The sequence below is a fragment of the Salmo salar genome, chromosome ssa17, assembly GCF_905237065.1.
Source record: "Salmo salar chromosome ssa17, Ssal_v3.1, whole genome shotgun sequence".
Lineage (NCBI taxonomy): Eukaryota > Metazoa > Chordata > Actinopteri > Salmoniformes > Salmonidae > Salmo > Salmo salar.
The window spans coordinates 65,462,466-65,481,914 of record NC_059458.1 but is presented as its reverse complement, the minus strand read 5'-3'; the positions used below and the strand labels follow the sequence as shown (position 1 = coordinate 65,481,914).

The 19,449-nt window shown below is 42.4% G+C and overlaps 2 protein-coding genes across 3 annotated transcripts; one reads left to right on the top strand and one right to left on the bottom strand.

Moving 5' to 3' along the window:
• The first annotated feature begins 83 nt into the window (after window positions 1-83).
• LOC106576401 (E3 ubiquitin/ISG15 ligase TRIM25) lies at window positions 84-3,524 on the top strand. The gene is made up of 7 exons (XM_014153542.2): window positions 84-747; window positions 1,348-1,443; window positions 1,933-2,166; window positions 2,392-2,551; window positions 2,656-2,700; window positions 2,821-2,883; window positions 2,971-3,524. The coding sequence occupies exons 1-7, from the start codon at window positions 427-429 to the stop codon at window positions 3,486-3,488; spliced, it is 1,437 nt and encodes a 478-aa protein (XP_014009017.2). The 5' UTR covers window positions 84-426; the 3' UTR covers window positions 3,489-3,524.
• A 1,059-nt stretch (window positions 3,525-4,583) lies between these two features.
• Window positions 4,584-17,583, bottom strand: LOC106576436 (lamin tail domain-containing protein 1). Of its 2 annotated transcripts, none has more exons than XM_014153615.2 (10): window positions 17,489-17,583; window positions 8,061-8,113; window positions 7,896-7,969; window positions 6,988-7,171; window positions 6,538-6,721; window positions 6,211-6,330; window positions 5,830-6,005; window positions 5,565-5,701; window positions 5,315-5,394; window positions 4,584-5,046 (listed from the first exon to the last, which is right to left on the bottom strand). In XM_014153615.2, the coding sequence occupies exons 1-10, from the start codon at window positions 17,501-17,503 to the stop codon at window positions 4,933-4,935; spliced, it is 1,137 nt and encodes a 378-aa protein (XP_014009090.2). In that variant the 5' UTR covers window positions 17,504-17,583; the 3' UTR covers window positions 4,584-4,932. The 2 variants fall into 2 exon arrangements, with proteins under 2 accessions (XP_014009090.2, XP_014009089.2); XM_014153614.2 differs by lacking the exon at window positions 17,489-17,583 and adding an exon at window positions 14,261-14,326.
• Window positions 17,584-19,449: the final 1,866 nt, after the last annotated feature.

Sequence of the window (19,449 nt, the reverse complement as noted above, 5' to 3'; positions counted from 1 at the left end):
ATAACGCGTTTTTTATCAAAAGCAATCAATTTTACATGGGTAAACACATAATCCTAGTTAACTACTATACGTGCTCAATTTGGCCTACGTCACTTGTTTTGAGCCGATTTCGCCCTGGCCTTTGATCGGGGCACCCGGTTCCAAAACGAATGCAATACATTTTCAGCCGAAGCGAAACACGCCTACACGGGCGCCCGGACAAGATGAATCGAACGCCCTCAATGTTCCGTCATAGCGGACACAAATCTGGGTTTTCCGAGATTACCCACGACCCAACCCAACCCAACCCAAACAACAACCCAAACAGGAAGTGTGAACACTTCTCACGTAACAGTAGCGCATGTGATAGCCCTTCTCTTCGACTCCTCAGCATTCACCACTTGGGACTCAGTTGGTTGGTGTGCGTGCACCAGAATAGTCGAGGACATGGACTCGATCAATTGTTCGATCTGCCTGGATCTACTGAAGGATCCAGTGACTATACCCTGTGGACACAGCTACTGTAAAGGCTGTATCAAGGGATATTGGAGTCTTGATGACCAAAAGGGAATTCACAGCTGCCCCCAGTGCCGACAGACCTTCACCCCAAGACCTGCTCTGAACAGAAACATTCTGCTGGCTGAGTTGGTAGAGAAATTGAAGACAGATTTCAAAACGGCTCCCTCTGCCTCTTGTTTCCCTGGACCTGAAGATGTAAAGTATGATCGTGATGACTCAGCCGCAGCAGCAGAGAGGGCTGAGAAACAGGTAGGCCTAAGGATCTGCAACATAATACTGCCATCTATAATGTATTATATTTAGAGATCAGCTTCGTTATTGCTGACTGTTTTGCCAGAAACTGGAAGAGCAGGAAATTCCAGCCAACTCCAAAGTTGAGTTGTTCCAGTGATACACACTCTGGGTTCAGTATCACATAATCCACAATTAGGTTCTTATTTGTAAATTCTCTATTCTGCTTTCAAATTGACTGATGATAGAGTCAAAAACCAACTCTGTTAGACAAAATAGGCTGGCACAACAAAATCACTTTAAAACAAACAAAGGATGGAGTAGATTACAGTAAACAGCAGGACGGGCCAGATAACATCCAGACCGTATCCTCAAAAGTCAAAGGTCACTCATTTACATACACTGCAGAGGCATGAACTCTGAACTATCGTAACCTTTTTGTCATGAAGGCACTCATGTATCAGTTAAATTAGTCTAAGTGATGTGTTTAGCATAATAATTTTGTTGCCATATGACAAGTGTAGTTCAATAACTATTTCCCCACTGAAAAACATAACTTGGTCTATTATGAAAACTGTTTTCATTTTGGTAATCATTTGAAAATGTTATTCACTACAGGGGCAGTTGAGAGAGAAACGGCAGCAAGTCGGGCTGAGAATCTGTGTGAGAGAGAAGGAGATGCAGGACATAAGACAGGCGGTGATGTCCCTTTCAGTGAGTATTTATTAACCATTTAGAGTATGTACATTTATTATTTTCCTGAACTACAACCAGGGAGGAGCCTAATACCACTGGGACACACTATAGGGAACAGACAGATTGTCTGGGGTCTAGGCATAGAGAATGATAAAGGCCTCTAGTGGCCAAAAGGCCGAATTAGCGTGGGCAGACCTAGAGGGCTTCCATCATTTTAATGTAGTTAACTGGGTGGGACTTCCAACTTCATTGGCTGATCCCTCCTGGTGACTTTGTTGGAGTCATGTCCAACTGGGTCATCAGGAGGGATTAGCCAATTGTGAGGAAGAAAATGTACTACTTCAAAATGGAGACTGACTCAATTGCCCTGCCCATGCTGTCACAGACACTATAATCACACAGATGCAAAGAGGAGTGCTCTATCTATCTCTATGGGTCTAGGTGAGAGCAGAGTGAATGTGCTGGTTAAAATGGCCCCCTTCCTTCTCTCTTCTTCTCTCGTAACAGCTTTCTACACAGGCAGCAGTGGAGTACTGTGAGCTGGTCTTTGCTGAGCTGATCCGCTCCATTGAGAGAAGGCGCTGTGAGGTGAAGGAGCTGATCAGCGCCCACCAGAGGGCGTCAGTAAGCCAGGCTGAAGGACTCCTGGAGCGACTGGAGCAGGAGATAGCTGAGCTGAAGAGGAGAGACAAGGATCTGGAGCAGCTCGCACAAACAGAGGATAACGTTCATTTCCTCAAGGTGACGTCTTTCTATCCACAGTGGCAGGGTGGTGTTCAGAGCTAGGCACGAAACTATCTGAGCTTGTTCAATAAGAATGTTTATTTTTGTTTCATAATATGTTCCCCGTTTGTGCCCATCGAACATGACCCAGGATTCCTTACTTCTACACAACATATGAGCTCCAGAATTCTTCATATTTTCTTATTGTCTATTCTTCCTCTCTCACTCTCTCTCTCGCTGTAGACTTTCCAGTCTCTTTGTGTGGCTCCTGGATCTGAGCTCTTACCCTGTATCACTGCCAACCAACACTTCTCCTTTGAGGAAGTGAAGAGCTCCATCTCTGGAATGATGGAGCGACTGGAGGATATATTGAAGGAGGAAATGGTCCAGATACCTGGAAAAGGTAAGTGTTACAGATATAGTGAAGATAAAATATTTGGTTCACTTTCTGTTAAATGCTTCTTGATTATAAATGAATACATCCATTTGTCTGCCTATCCTGTATAGTAATGGCTGTCTCCGAAGTCTGTGTCCTCAGCCCAAGACCACAATGTGAGTAATACACACGCACAATAAATGAGTATTTCATCTTGGTTTAATTTTGTATATATTTGTGTTGAATGCTTCTTAATTAAACATTCATTCATCAATATATCTCCCTACCCTATATAGTAACGGCTGCCGCTGAAGTACATTTTCATCGTGAGCCCAAGACCAGAGTGGAGTTCTTGGAGAGTAAGTAATACCGTCTCACACACACACACACACAGACCTTATCCCGAATGCATATTTCACCTTCATTTAATTGTTTCACTTTCTTAGACTACTGCCATCTCACGTTGGATCCCAACTCGGCGTATCAACACCTGTGTATGTCTGAGTGCAATAGAGAAGTGTCATGGAGTGACAAGGCTCTGCCTTATTCTGACCATCCAGACAGATTCACAGACCACTACCAGGTGTTGTGTAAAGAGGATCTGTCTGGAACCTGCTACTGTGAGGTGGATAGGAGGGGGGAATGTGAGGTAGCCATCACCTACAGAAGCATCAGCAGGAAAGGCGGATTGGAATGTTGTTTTGGTTCCAATGATCAGTCCTGGAGTTTGGTGTGTCGTAACTCGAGTTGTTCCTATTGGCACAATAAGAATAGGACTGATATCCCAGTCCCCTGCTCCACCAGAGTAGGAGTGTATCTGGACAGCAGGGCAGGGACTCTGGCCTTCTACAGCGTCTCGGATACAATGACTCTCCTCCACAGAGTCCAGACCACATTCACTGAGGACCTCTGTGCTGGGTTTTGGGTTGGTCCTGGTTGTGGATCATCTGTGGCTCTGTGTTGACTGAACGTCATAGAATAAAGTGTATTTCAAATCAAATTGTATTTGTCAAATGTGCCTGAATACAACAGGTGTAGGCTTTACTGTGCTTACTTACGAGCCCCTTCCCAACAATACGTAGTTAAAAAAAGTAGGAAAAAAATATATATAATTAAGGAAACAGTAACACAATGAAATAACGAGGCTATATAGAAGGAGTACCTGTACCGACTCAATGTGCAGGGGTACGAGGTAATTGAGGTAATATGTATATGTAGGTAGGGGTAAAAGTGACTAGGCAATCAGGATAGATAATAAACAGAGTAGCAGCAGTGTATGCAGAGTGTGAAAGTGTGTCTGAGTGTGTGGCGTCAGTATGCGTGTGTGTGTGTGTGTGTGTGTGTGTTGGAGTATCAGTGTAGTATGTGTGGGTAGAGTCCAGTGAGTGTATAGAGCCAGTGCTCTATGCACAAGGGGGTCAATGAAAATAGGAAGGTAATCTAAGACAGATCACTTGGGAAAGCTGGAGAATGTTGATTTGCTTATAATCGTGACCTGGATGAAGGGAGTTGACACTTCATTTAGAAGTCCCGCTGCGAAGTCGCTCTTTATCTACAATGTTTGATTCCAGCTTTACTATTGGGGAGGGCTTACAATAATAAATGAAATACATTTTTGTTTGTAGTATTATTTCTAACTTGATAAAATAAAGAACAAAACTAAAGTTCCTGAGAGGGGGGTTAGAGTTAGTATTGAAGAGTTGTTGTTTTGTTACATGAGAAAAACCAGGAGATGGAATTTGGATGATTGATGTGATTGACAGTGATTGACAGTTCTAGATCCACTTACACTGTTGTAGTGCTTCCCCTCGACCCTGTTCCATCCTTTGTGTTTTTGTCTTGGTTTGGTTCAATCAATTAATCAAATGTATTTGTAAAGCCCTTTTTACATCAGCAGATGTCACAAAGTGCTGTACAGAAACCCAGCCTAAAACCCCAAACAGCAGCAATGCAGATGTAGAAGCACCTTCTTGACCTTGTTAATTGACTCTCTTTTTAAATTATATGGAATGCTTTTTGATAAAGGACAGGTTTTAGTAAGACTTTTTATTGAGAATAATACATTTGAATTTCTTACACCTCTTTGACCTGGAGGAAAATAAAATACATCCCAACTTGTAACCTGCCTATAAAAAAAATAAAAAAGTGTATCTTATCCAATTGAATAATATTGACATTTGTGACTATTTAACCATGTACAATGTATTTTATTTTTAAACAGGCAACCAATAGATGCCAAAGCTGACAGTACAGAGGATCTTCTGTTAAATAGATATAATGAAACAGATGATGATTAGAGTGGGGCTCTTTTTCTGCTGCTTGCCCAAGGTGGTTTCAGTCTCATGTCTGTAGTCCCTGGACAGTCATGTGCCTGTGCAGCAGTAGCTACCTCTTTGACTTTCATGCATCTAAGCAGTGATAACCCTGTTGTGGCTGTGTAGTGTAGCTGCAGTACGGTACTGCTGGAGGGGGGAGGCGCAGGGGGGCTGAGGGCCAAGGAACATCACGCCTCCTACACAGGGCTGACACACAACACACAAAGCAACCAAATGTTTACTGTACTCTGGGTAATGGTCATCCCACTCGGCACACACTGGTTGAATAAACATTGTTTCCACGTCATGTCAGTTAAATAAACATTGAATTGATATCTGTGCCCAGTGGGATGTTACTAACACTGACTTTGAATAGTCCCCTACTGAATCATATAGTTTCTCTATCCACATAATTACCGGTTACATTGTTCAGTGTCAGCAGCAAGAAAAAATAGCATGTGTAATATCTACATACCCCAGCTGATCGAACAGGCCCTCCTCCCACTCCAGTCCGCTGGGAACGTAGGGTGGCAGGTCTTCTGGCCTGGACACCGGCTGCATGTGATGGTACACACATAGTTTGACTTTGAGAACCATACTATGATACACTTATCTCTCAAGTTCAATGTGTCACGCATTCTAAATTCAATTAAGGAATCAGAAAAAAAAGTGATTCAATTCAATGACGGAATAAGAGTTCTGACTTTAACTGTGGAGGTCTGTACCGGTGTGTTTCCTTGCAGGGTTGCTCTGGGGCCGGGCCCGGAAGTCTAGCAGAGCACAGGGGGAGCAGGAAGGATGGGTTATGGATGAAGGGTTCTGGGTCCACGGACTGTGGCACACCCTAAACACATGCTTCTTCCTGTAGGAAAATCAAACCACTAGCATTAAATAAATAGTATCACTTTATGTGATGCTTCAATCAATTCTTGTTCTAATGGTACATCAACAGAGCATTAATTGAATGTTGCATTTGAATACACAGATGACCTTTTAATCAGAAGAAAGGGTGTGTTGTCAGGGCAGTTGATCTCTGTAGCAGGGATGCTTGACTCTTCACAGGACAAAGTGTCCTCTCTGCAGCTCTCCACCTTTTCATGATGCTCAGCCCAGGCCTGTTGTGGCTTTATCCCAGTACAGCGTGCAGGTGTGTACCATGCTATGGCCTAGCCACCCACCAGAGTATGCAGATCATTACATGTACAGCACATTCAATGCTAACATACAAGAGACTTGTAGGAAATGTATTTTTTAGATGAATTATGTGATAAAGGGCAAATAATGTAGTCCTGGATCAATTATATACTATCAGTCTATCAAACCATAGAGGCAGAATATTCAATCATCCTTCACCCCTCACAGTGTTCTCACTTGGCCATTGTCTTTGCATAGGACTGTGGTACACTTTGGTCCCAACATGATGCGCTCCAACCCAACCCAAAGGAAGTCCCCTGGGCTCTGTGTCTTCCTTCCAGAGGCTTCAGACCAAACCTTACAGTACAGTACAAATCACGGTCAAAACTGAGTCGACTTCACAAACCTCTGTCAAAGCATAAACCATCTCCTAGAATGATTGATTAAGTTGTTCAATTGAAAATTAAATGAGACTTTTTTTTGTAAACAAACGTCGACACACTATGACAACCTATACCAATGTTCACCAAAGGATTAATGTCTGTGTTTTCATCACAGGCCTACCGTAACAGAGCTAGCTGGTTGGAGGAGTGTTCTGGGAGGGAAGAGGAACTCTGCGATGGGACGTCCTGCTACGTTCTGCTGGAGACGGAACCCCCCGATGTCCTGCTCTCTCTGGGAGGAGTTCCCCAGCCTCACTAACAGACCCTGCAGCTGGACATCTGTGATCCGCACACTGCCTGAGGCACTATTGCACAGCACCGCAGTCATCATCCTCATCTCCATCCTCATCATCACCTCCATCATCATCACCATCACCATCATCACCTCCATCATCATCACCTCCATCATCATCATCTCCATCATCATCGTCATCATAATTTCCATCATCATCATCACAATCATCACAATCTTAATCATCATCATCATCATCACAGTAAGCCAGCACCACAGTCACCTTGGCATGACATGACCCTTTCCTACTCCCAAACTGATTGTGTTCAAGGGTCATACCTGGAGTATTCATGCCTGTGTTGCCTAGCTGTGGACGGCCTCCTCTTCCTTTCCTGTGTCCCGCAGGGAATGCTCTCCTCCACCAGGTCCTTTGTCAGAGAGTGCCAGATATCTGTGGTGCATCCGGCTCGACCGTCCTCAGCCGACTCAGAACGCCTGGCATGAGCAACCATTTTGTCCCTACCTGCAAAGGCATTTGAAGTTAATTGGAAAATACTTAACAGGTAAAAATAATATGGTGGAAACTCATTATTAGGCTGGCTTTCACCTGGTGAAGAAGAGGAGAGTTTGGATTTTTTGTTTCATTTTTGTGGACCATCACTTTTTTTCACAATTGAACATCCCAACGTCGGCATGGGTTGTCCATCTAACGTAGTCCAGATTGGACACACCCCGAACTAAGATTCCGCCTCGATCACACCGACAGTGAAAATGCATTTTGGTACACCAGAAGTACATTCATTTCCAATGGAACGCTGCATTTGCCTTGCAGCATTGCGTTGCAGAGGCAGATTCAGTGCGTTCTGTGTGGTGCATAGTTGGATTTATCGAACATATGCGTCAAACTGTATGTGTAGAAGGCTTGGCATAAATGGTAGCAGAAGGTGAATGTTGAACTTTTGTTGCACACATATCAAGATGATGCTGCGTACCATTTTGCGCAAAAACACTGTTGGTGTGATCGAGGCGTTACTGGTGAGCAGCTGTCTCGACTAGGTATACAGACACCACCCCAGCATACGCTAATTTACACGTCTTTCCCACACACTCGGTTTAGGTATTGGAAGCAGAAGAACAATGTATAGATACTAAACCCTTAGTTTGTTAAATATGACAATACTTGACTTGTTGCCTGAATGTTTTAGTCTGCGTTCTCTATACTTATATTCAAATGCAAAAATACATACTGCTATCTGCTCCCTGATGCGGTTTTCTGGAGTAGATGTCTGCAGCTGTAGCAGGTCTCGTCACATGGGCCTGTCTTTGGGGATGGACCAGGTGGAAAACTTGAAACTTTGTACACACATACAAATGAACATACATTTCAATGTTATGTGGCCAGTCTTTCCTACCTGGGGGCCAATGCTGAAGTCCCATGGGTATCCCAGGACACCTTCCACATTGCCTGTGTGGAAGAGATTATATTCCATATATATACTGAATTAGGTCTGGTACAGTTTTTTTTTTAAATATCCTTGATAGAGGATATTGAGGCACTTCTCTCAAATACTGTATGTCAACTTGATTTAATGTGTATCAGTAAGGTCTAGTTCAGAAAGGAAACACCATGTGTACGTTTAACCATTTAATCATATATTAGAAAAGAGTACAATGCGTTGTCTTGGCATTAGGCTCTGCTCCTTCAGGGTAGCTCACTGCCAGAGTGAAGCGTCATATAAAGATGATCAAATAACTACAGGTAGTGAGCAGGATATGCTATACCAAATCCCCTGAATGAAGAAACACAGAACCCTGGGATATCAGAAAACAGCAAGCATAGCGAGTAACAGCTAGTTGCAACAGCAATAGCAGCAAGAGACACCAGCACATGTGTGCGCGACATCCGGCATCGAGGTAGCATGTGTAGATCTGGTCAATTTACATGGACGGCATGTAAGTGCGGATCCAATTGGTGCAATATTCTCTGATGCAACAGCTGGTGTGCGATGTCTAATATTAAAGAAGTCTCGAGGTATTGCTCGCCTGAGGTAGAGTACCTTATGATAAACTGTAGACCACACTATCTACCAAGAGAGTTCTCATCTATATTATTCGTAGCCGTCTATTTACCACCACAGACCGATGCTGGCACTAAGACCGCACTCAAACAACTCTATAAGGCCATAAGCAAACAAGAAAATGCTCATCCAGAAGTGGTGCCCCTAGTGGCCGGGGACTTTAATGACGGCAAACTTTAATCAGTTTTACCAAATGTTTACCAGCATGTCACATGTGCAACCAGAGGAAAAAAACTCTAGACCACCTTTACTCCACACAGAGAGATGCATACAAAGCTCTCCCCCACCCTCCATTTGGAAAATCTGACCATAATTCTAGTCTCCTGATTCCTGCTTAAAAGCAAAAACTAAAGCAAGAAGTACCAGTAACTCGCTCAATATGGAAGTGGTCAGATGACGCGGATGCTACGTTACAGGACTGTTTTGCTAGCACAGACTGAAATATGTTCCGGGATTCATCCATGGCATTGAGGAGTACACCACCTCAGTCATCAGCTTCATCAATAAGTGCATCGACAACGTCGTCCCCACAGTGACCGTACGTACCCCAACCAGAAGCCATGGATTACAGGCAACATCCGCATCGAGCTAAAGGCTAGAGCTGGCGCTTTCAAGGAGTGGGACACTAATCCGGACGCTTATAAGAAATCCCGCTATGCCCTCAGACGAACCATAAAACACGCAAAGCGTAAATACAGGATTAAGATTGGATTATCAGGACGTGTACTCAAAGCATGCGCAGACCAACTGGCAAGTGTGTGTCTTCACTGATATTTTCAATCTCTCCCTGACTGAGTCTGTAATACTTACATGTTTCAAGCAGACCACCATAGTCCCTGTGCCCAAGGAAGCGAAGGTAACCTGCCTAAATGATTACCGCCTCGTAGCACTCACATCGGTAGCCATGACTGGCTTCCAATTGAGAGACGAGCTTAAAGTTTTCTTTACTGACCATAATTTTCACTTGTCTGACCGCTTGCATGACGACGAGTTTCTCACACGACTGGCCTATCTGGGTGATGTTTTTTCTCGCCTGAATGATCTGGATCTAGGATTACAGGGACTCTCCGCAACTATATTCAATGTGCGGGACAAAATTGAGGCTATGATTAAGAAGTTGGAGCTCTTCTCTGTCTGCAGTAACAAGGACAACACACAGGTCTTTCCATCGTTGTATGATTTTTTTGTGTGCAAATAAACTCAAGCTTACGGACAATGTCAAATGTGATATAGTGAAGCACCTGAGTGATTGGGTGTGCAATTACGCAGGTACTTTCCCGAAACGGATGACACAAACAACTGGATTCGTTATCCCTTTCATGCCTTGCCTCCAGTCCACTTACCGATATCTGAACAAGAGAGCCTCATCGTAATTGCAACAAGCGGTTCTGTGAAAATGTAATTTAATCAGAAGCCACTGCCAGATTTCTGGATTGGGCTGCGCTCAGAGTATCCTGCCTTGGAAAATCGCGCTGTTAAGACACTGATGCCCTTTGCAACCACGTACCTATGTGAAAGTGGATTCTCGGCCCTCACTAAATACAGGCACAGACTCTGTGTGGAAAATGATGTAAGACTGAGACTCTCTCCAATACAACCCAACATTGCAGAGTTATGTGCATCCTTTCAAGCATACCCTTCTCATTAACCTGTGGTGAGTTATTCACAATTTTCGATGAACAAATAAGGTTTTATATGTAAGATGGTTAAATAAAGAGCAAAATTATTGATTATTATTATGTTATTATTTGTGCCCCGGTCCTATAAGAGCTCTGTCACTTCCCACGAGCCAGGTTGTGACAAAAACTCACACTCATTCTTATGTTTAATAAATGTATTGTATAGTGTGTGTGTGGCAGGCTTACAATGATGGCAAAAAACAACATTTGAGAGTGCGCTGACCCTGGTGCTAGAGGGGGTACGTAGCTGGAGGTTGAATGTTTTGAAGGGGTACGGGACTATAAAAAGTTTGGGAACCACTGCCTTAGATCATACCTATGTGAGAATGCTGTTCATTGACTACAGCTCAGCGTTCAACACAATAGTGCTTACGAAGCTCATCACTAAGCTAAGGACCTCCCTCTGCAACTGGATCCTGGACTTCCTGACGGGCCGCCCCCAGGTGGTAAGGGTAGGCAACAACACGTCTGCCACGCTGATCCTCAACACTGGGGCCCCTCAGTGGTGTGTACTTAGTCCCCTCCTGTACTCCCTGCTCACCCACGACTGCGTGGCCAAACACGACTCCAACACCATCATTAAGTTTGCTGACGACACAACAGTGGTAGGCCTGATCACCGACAACGATGAGACAGCCAATAGAGAGGAGGTCAGAGAACTGGCAGTGTGGTGACAGGATAACAACCTCTCCCTCAACGTGAGCAAGACAAAGGAGCTGATCGTGGACTACAGGAAAAGGCGGGCCGAACAGGCCCCCATTAACATCGACGGGGCTGTAGTGGAGCGGGTCGAGAGTTTCAAGTTCCTTGGTGTCCACATCACTAACGAACTATCATGGTCCAAACACACCAACACAGTCGTGAAGAGGGCACGACAATACCTTTTCCCCCTCAGGAGACTATAAAGATTTGGCATGTGTCCCCAGATCCTAAAAAGGTTTTTACAGCTGCACCATCGAGAGCATCCTGACCGGTTGCATCACCGCCTGGTATGGCAACTGTATGGCAACTGCTCGGCATCTGACCGTAAGGTGCTACAGAGGGTAGTGCGTATGGCCCAGTACTGTACATCACTGGGACCAAGCTTCCTGCCATCCTGGACCTCTATATCAGGCAGTGTCAGAGGAAGGCCCTAAAAATTGTCAAAGACTCCAGCCACCCTAGTCATAGACTGTTTTCTCTGCTACCGCATGGCAAGCGGTACCGGAGAGCCAAGTCTAGGACCAAAATACTCCTTAACAGCTTCTACCCACAAGCCATAAGACTGCTGAACAATTAATCAAATGGCCACCATTGACCCCCCCCCCCCCAACATTTATTTTCTACGCTGCTGCTACTCACTGTTTATTATCTATGCATAGTCACTTACCTCAACTAACCTGTACCCCTGCACACTGCCTCGGTACCCGTACCTCCAGTATATAGCCTCGTTATTGTTATGTTATTGTGCTACTTTTTATAATTGTTTATTTTTTACTTTAGTTTATTTGGTAAGTATTTTCTTAACTCTTCTTGAGCTGCACTGTTGGTTAAGGGCTTGTAAGTAAGCATTTCACGGTAAGGTCTACACCTGTTGTATTCGGCGCATGTGACAATGTTTGATTTGATTTGATGCCACCACACTCAGATTTCCCTTATGAACTGGCTTCGCTTTATTTATTTGTTAAAATGTCACTTCAAAAGACTAAGCTGGAGCATCAACAGAAACAGTCATACAGCTTCCTTTTAGTTTGGAAATCTGGACATAGAAATGTAATATGCAGAACTGACACAATGATCTGACTGTCTTTTTCTACCACAAGTCAGGCATTCCTGTATCTTTCCTACAGAGGGCAATGTTGCAACAATAATAAACACTGCCACTTAACATCAACATCTGTGCCTTGATCCATTTTACAAAGCAAAACAACATACAACTAATTTTGTAAACACTATGGTGGGCTATAATCTATATCACCACCAATCATTCTTCCAATCAAATAACGTGTTATCTTGTTTTCTCATTCCTAAGAAAGTGATACATTATTGAGGCTACAGACATCTTTTCCTGGAGGTAAATGTGTAATCCCTGTAATCATTCCACAGATCTCTAAATGGATTCATCTGTATTGAGTGATGTAATCTAATACAATTAGCCGACAACGTTACCTCACCAACTGTATGAGCACACTCAGGACCTTTAAGTTTATTCAGTTGTCACGTAGAGTTGCTGAAGCCAGTTAACGTCAGTCACATCCCCAATGAAATGCTCTTGCAGAAACTTTCCTAGTAGCTACATACCTATAACACCAAACCTTTGATAACATGCACAAGTTATACTTTAAAGTCAACTCTCATTTGTATGTTACGCCTTTTGTTTTGTTACTGATACCACAATGAATGTGTTCATTTGATGCTCCAATTTGGATGTTCTAAGAACTTTTGGAACGCGAAGAGCAGTCTTTGTTAACAGTGTTTGGAGCTCATGTTTGGCAAGTTAACGTTGTGCAGTAGCCTACTGTGTCTATATCCATTACATGAATGAAAGCATTCCATGAACATGTGCTTGACTCGACTATGCGAGAAGTGATGTAAACACAACCATTATGTTGAAGCATTACTTCACATCTCTAAGGTCAACCACCTGTCATATCTGGCACTCCCTCAAGATGTCTACATTAAATAAGTGCCAGATGTTTTCAATCAAGTATCTAGTTTGCTTGGGTGGAGCACTGTCTTTGTAGCAGTGGTGTAAAATACTGAAGAGAAGATCATTTAAAGTACTACTTCAGTAGTTTTTGTGGGTATCTGTATTTTACAATTTATATTTTTTTACAACTTATACTTTTACTGTACTACATTCCTAAAGAAAATAATGTACTTTTTATTCCATACATTTACCCTGACACCCAAAAGTACTTGTTACATTTTGAATGCATGAAAAATGGTCCAATTCACGCACTTCTCAAGATAACATTCCTGGTCATCCCTACTGCCTCTGATCTGGCAGACTCACTAAACACACATGCTTTGTTTGTTAATTATGTTTGTGTGTTGGAGTGTGCCCCTGGCTATCTGTAAATAAATAAAAAAACAATAAATGGTATCATTTGTTTTGCTTAATATAAGGAATTTGAAATTATTTATACTTGTACTTTTGATACTTAAGTATATTTTCACAATTACACTTACTTTTGATACTTAAGTGTATTTAAAACCAAATACTTTTAGATTTTTACTCAAGTGGGGCGGCAGGTAGTGGGGCGGCAGGTAGTGGGGCGGCAGGTAGTGGGGTTGGGCGGCAGGTAGTGGGGCGGCAGGTAGTGGGGCGGCAGGTAGCCTAGTGGTTAGAGTGTTGGACTAGTAACCAAAAGGTTGCAAGATCGAATCCCCGAGCTGACAATGTAAAAATCTGCCGTTCTTCCCCTGAACAAGGCACTGTTCCCACTGTTCCTAGGCTGTCATTGGAAATAAGAATTTGTTCTTAACTGACTTGCCTAGTTAAATAAAGGTAGATTTTTTTTAAGTAGCATTTTACTGGATCATTTTCTATTAAGGTATCTTTACTTTTACTCAAGTATGACGGTTGGGTACTTTTTCCACCTCTGCTTTGTAGTTGTTATTCAACTCTCAGACATAGATGGAGAAAATAAAAATTGTATTTTCGGGGTCTTTTGAAAGACAATCAGCGATGAAAGCCAAGGCATGCTGAGTCAATTTGCAGAGTCTTGTCTCTTTTCCTAATCCCCCACACTGCATCTCATTGCTAGTGGTATTCTGCATTAGAGGGAATTATCATCCACTGAATTACGTTCACACAGAGAAGGACTCTGGAAGATAATGAAGCCATTGAGGCCTGTACTATGCAGCACTCACCCCAGCGTTGTGGAGAGTCGTTCCATATATCAGCTTCATGAGGTGGAGCCCATATAACACGCCAAAATATCCATCTGATCTCGTAAGAATGTATGGAATGTAGTAACACCCTCTATGATGTAACAAACACTGTGAGGCCGTGCCATGGCAACCGTTAAGTATGCAAAGGTTTTTGGTCTTTGTCGAGAACCTTTTTGAGAGGGGGTTTGAAAGTGTTTTTAAACACCATATCATCTTGTTGAGGTCACCGTTTCTTCCTTGCGGGTTTGACCACAGATTGAAACTTTTGGGGAGAAAATTGCAGCGAGGGTTTGAGAGAGAGAGGAGTTCTTATCGATTATACTATGAATCAGTGTGTCCTCCCCACATCCCTCCTTTTCAGTCCAGCTCTTTCCCGAGCAGTGATTTACACACACACACACACACACACACACACACACACACACACACACACACACACACACACACACACACACACACACACACACACACACACACACACACAAAAACGCACACACACACAAAAACGCACACACAACACAAAAACACACACACACACACACACACACACACACACACACACACACACACACACACACACACACACACACACACACACAGAGAGAGAGAGAACGATCTTGAAACTATTGTACAAAGCAAGCTATCCTATAGAGAGAAATAACGTTTCACCTACACACACTATCTTGTTTGTGTGAGTAGAGTAGGTCAGTGACTTACACAGACTCTTCCGTCTCTCATCTGGCTCTCCTCCAAAATGGGAGTCACAAAGGCAGGACATTTCAGTCACAAATCAAGTTAAAGGACAAGCTTAAAGTAATTTCATATACCATACAAAATTCTCAGGAAGTCTCACAGGCCAAACTTTAATATTTTATTTGTATTTGTTTATCACTTGTGGTGTACCGTGCATATAAAACGCAAAAATATTTTAACATGTGCATGGATTTTTGGCACTGTGGATTTGCTTTAGAATTCCTCAATGTCTGTATCTGGCTTTAGTGAACTGTTATATACCATATATACTAAATAAATCAAATGAAATACTAAATCCACCCACAGTATTAACGTCCAACAATACTGTAATAGCAAACAGATGGCATTGCATATTGCCTTTGGGATCTTCCATAATGGCAAACACGATAAAACATCATCCAATCTCGTAATCCAAATCCGAGCCTAGTTTCTGAATGAAAGAGCTGATCATGGACTTTGTACCATGATGACATCATAGCCAATGCACTTACCCCTGCAGATCGACTCCGTAATGGTACCTTGTGTATATAGACAAGTTATTGTTACTCATTGTGTATTTATTATTACCTTTACTATTACGTGTTATTACAGTTCTATTATTTATCTATTTTCTTTCTCTCTGCATTGTTGGGAAGGAACTGCAAGTAAGCATTTCACTGTTAGTCTATAACTGTTTTTTGCGAAGTATGTGACAAATAAAATTTGATTTGATTGGAAGACTGGCGTAATTTAAAATGACCAGGTAATTGAGCAGAGGTATTTAAGTATTGAGTAGTCCGTTATTTTGTAACATTGACAATATTCTGAAAGCTGTAGACAAACTTCTGTCAAAGATCCTAGAGGCTTCATCTGGTTAGGCATGAAGGTCAGAACATGGAGCCTTTTAATTCCTGTAGGTTCAGAGGGTGAGGTCAAACCAAACCCATCCTACCTTATCGGAACTTAACACAGCTCATTGGGAATACCTGAACAACCTTGATGGGGTGTCCTTAATAAACATCTTGCTTGATACAATATGTAACGACTGAGAAAAACAGATTGGTACAATCTAAGGCCAAGTGGCAAACAATAATGCAAGTACTAGGGATGGGGGCTGTGAGCATGTGGGTCTGGGCAGATGAGATGTAGTCATTGTTTGTGTGTGTCTGTAAGATGTTGTTCGAAAAACATTTTTTTATGTAAATGTAAAAAAATAAGTAAATATTATTCCCCCAATTTTTTAAATTGTTTATATATGTATTGTCCTGTGTAATATATTGATTCCCTCCAAGTGCTCTTAATCACCACAGCATACTCCCACACCCTCTCTTTCTCTGCTTACGCATGTATAGGGACTGGGCTGGATGAGCGGAAATGAGGGTAGCGAGAGAAGTGATTAGGGATTCTGCCTGATCAGCACCACACGCAGTGCTCATTATTAACGCTCATACTACTCTAGAATGAGAATTGCTTTCTACATCCCTCAATCTAGTTACCAGTCTCCGAGTTTACAGTGGAAATACACTCTCTTTCAAATCTAATACTGTCATGTTGTGTTGATCATCTTTTAACAGGCTTTAGGATCAGTGATATAGCCAGGATTAAATATATATCCCAGTAATAAAACAACCACTCTAAAGGGTCAGTTAAGGGCCCATTGCTATAGCTACAACTGTGGTTGCTGGACCGATGGATTCCTAAGGTGCAAGCCAAAAGGTCCCTCTCTGCCAATGCAATCCAGCTGGTTCCTAGTGTTCCTTACGAACACTCTTAAGAAACTGCCATGATGCTTCAGAGGTAATCACTTCAGTGTCATTGCTTGTCATTTCATGTACTGTCAGGTAAATAGTAATTCTTATGACAATGTTACAACAATGTTTAGTGTCTTCTTACAGTAGGGTTAGCCTCGCGCGACCATCCTGATCTCGCAAACGTACATGAAGTGAAAGGAAAGTTCAGCGCAGCGGTCAGGCTGGTGGATCAGGCTAATTTAGGCTCTAAACAGAACACTAAACACAATACTACAGTACACAGCATAAAGTCATGTTTTGGTATCCCCCTGACCCTACCTTAAGAGTCAATGTACCGTGTACTGTAATGAGTAGAAGAGCCCTCCAAGACTCTAATAACCACTCTGGAGTGGAGGACAAGATAGATGGATATTTTCCTCCTCCCCTGATATGCCACATTTCACTGGTCATGCTACAGATTGCTCCTAATGAAACTGAAATTAATACTGAAAATAGACCAAAATTATCCACCATGTAAACATTGAAGTCTATATAAAGAACATAATTTCGGTCCACAGTAATTCAGAGATGAAATATTCAAAACGGTTAAAGTTTTTGTGCTTACATGTCCATCTCCCTATAAACGAACAGTGTGACTGAACAAGAACCTAACCTTTCTCTCTCTCAGAAAGGCTTGACAAAAAGAGTCATGTTTCTGTAAGGCGTTTGAAAAGGTCAAACTCACCAGTATGTGTGACATATTTTCAGGCACTTTGTAATGTAACGTTAATGTGCGCCTTGTTTTCTGGACCTCTCTCTCTGTGTTTCCATGCTGCAGGAGTTTATTTGTCAAGGGCTTGTTTGTCGTTGCCATGGGGCAGCTTGAAGTCCATAAGACCAGGCAACAATAGAGGGTTTAAGATTTGATTTACAGAAGCCTACATACTGTATGCTGACCCACACCCCTACTGCCATTGGTGCCATATTTTACCTGCCAACTTGTGATAATCAACCATCTGATCCTATGGATAAAACCTAAATGTTACATTTAATACAATGAGTGAAATCCAATGTTGATGTGTCAATTATTAGAGATAAAACAATTAAAGGAACATTACATTCCAAAATCACATTCCTTTCGTGAAATGTATTCAGACCTCGATAAGTCCATGTCTTGGGTCATATGTTGTAGTCATACACTGAGTGTACAAAACATTAAGAACATCTTCCTAATATTGAGTTGCACCCCCTTTTGCTCTCAGAACAGCCTCAATTCATCAGGGCATGGACTCTACAAGGTGTCAAAAGTGTTCCACAGGGATGCTGGCCCATTTTGACTCCAATGCTTCCCACAGTTGTATCAAGTTGGCTGGATGTCGTTTGGGTGGTGGACCATTCTTGATACACACGGGAAATTGTTGAGCATGAAAAACACAGCAGCGTTGCAGTTCTTGACACAAACCGCTGTGCCCGGCACCTACTACCATTCCCCGTTCAAAGACACTTAAAAACTTTTGAATGGCAGACATACACAATCCATGTCGCAAGGCTTAAAAATCCTTCTTTAACCTCCTCCCCTTCATCTACACTGATTGAAGTGGATTTAACAAGTGACATCAATAAGGGATCATAACTTTCACCTGGATTCACCTGGTCAGTCTATGTCATGGAAAGAGCAAGTGTTCCTAATGTTTGTACACTCATTGTATGCATGTGACTGTAGGTGTGTGAGTAACAATTCAAATAATTATTAGAACAAAACAGGAGACATTTTGACCCCAACAAACTGTCAAAAAATTAAGAGATCTAAAGGCTATCCAAATTCAAAAAGTACTGACCTCAATGTCTGTAGTTTACGGTGTGATTTTTTCAGTCCAGCTAAGAGAACCCAGTCTGCCCTCACCATAACTCTCCTCAGGTCCAGCTCTTTTAGAAGTGAGTCTGATGATTTGAGTATGAAGGCCAGTGATTCACAGCTCTCAACTGAAAGACTAAGTCTAAACAATCTATAGAAGCAAAGAACATATAATTCCTACAGTGTCATATATTTGTCCCCAATGCTGTTGTGTCTTGTACCGTATTGATGTATCAAAGTGTCAAAGTGAATAAAAAAAATAACACACCAAAGCCCCTAAGGTCTAAAATGGTATAATTATTTATAGTTATGTGGTATGTGTGTTTGGCATTTTGTTATTATTGTACTTATATTGCCTTTCTACGTTTCCTCACAGCAGGGATCAGTCCCCCAACCAGATATGTTATATTTTCTCATGTCAAACTCATCCAGCACGCCCTTTGGCATCAGCACAGCATTGGGCAGTGCTGAGCAGTGTGTACCTGAAAGCTCTTTTCTTGTTTGTGATTTTTTTTGTCCTAGGCTACCTGGCTAAAATGCTTGCTCACTAGCCTAACTTCCTTTCATGGGCAATGTTAGCTGGTTAACATTAGCCTTCTACATCTAGCTACGTATTGAACTTCCATCCTCTCAGTCCAGGGGCACAATGTATGAATTAATGGTTGGATCAGAATCACTGTTATAATCATTGGTTGGTAAAACCACAAGTCCAAATCCCTATCTCCATCCATGGCTAATTTAGAAAAGGGCCAAATTTACCTAGCTAGCTACCCACCGAAGGACAACAACACAACAACAATACGTAAATTACGTATTTCTCTCGATGTGATGTGATAGGGGTGAGCCAAATC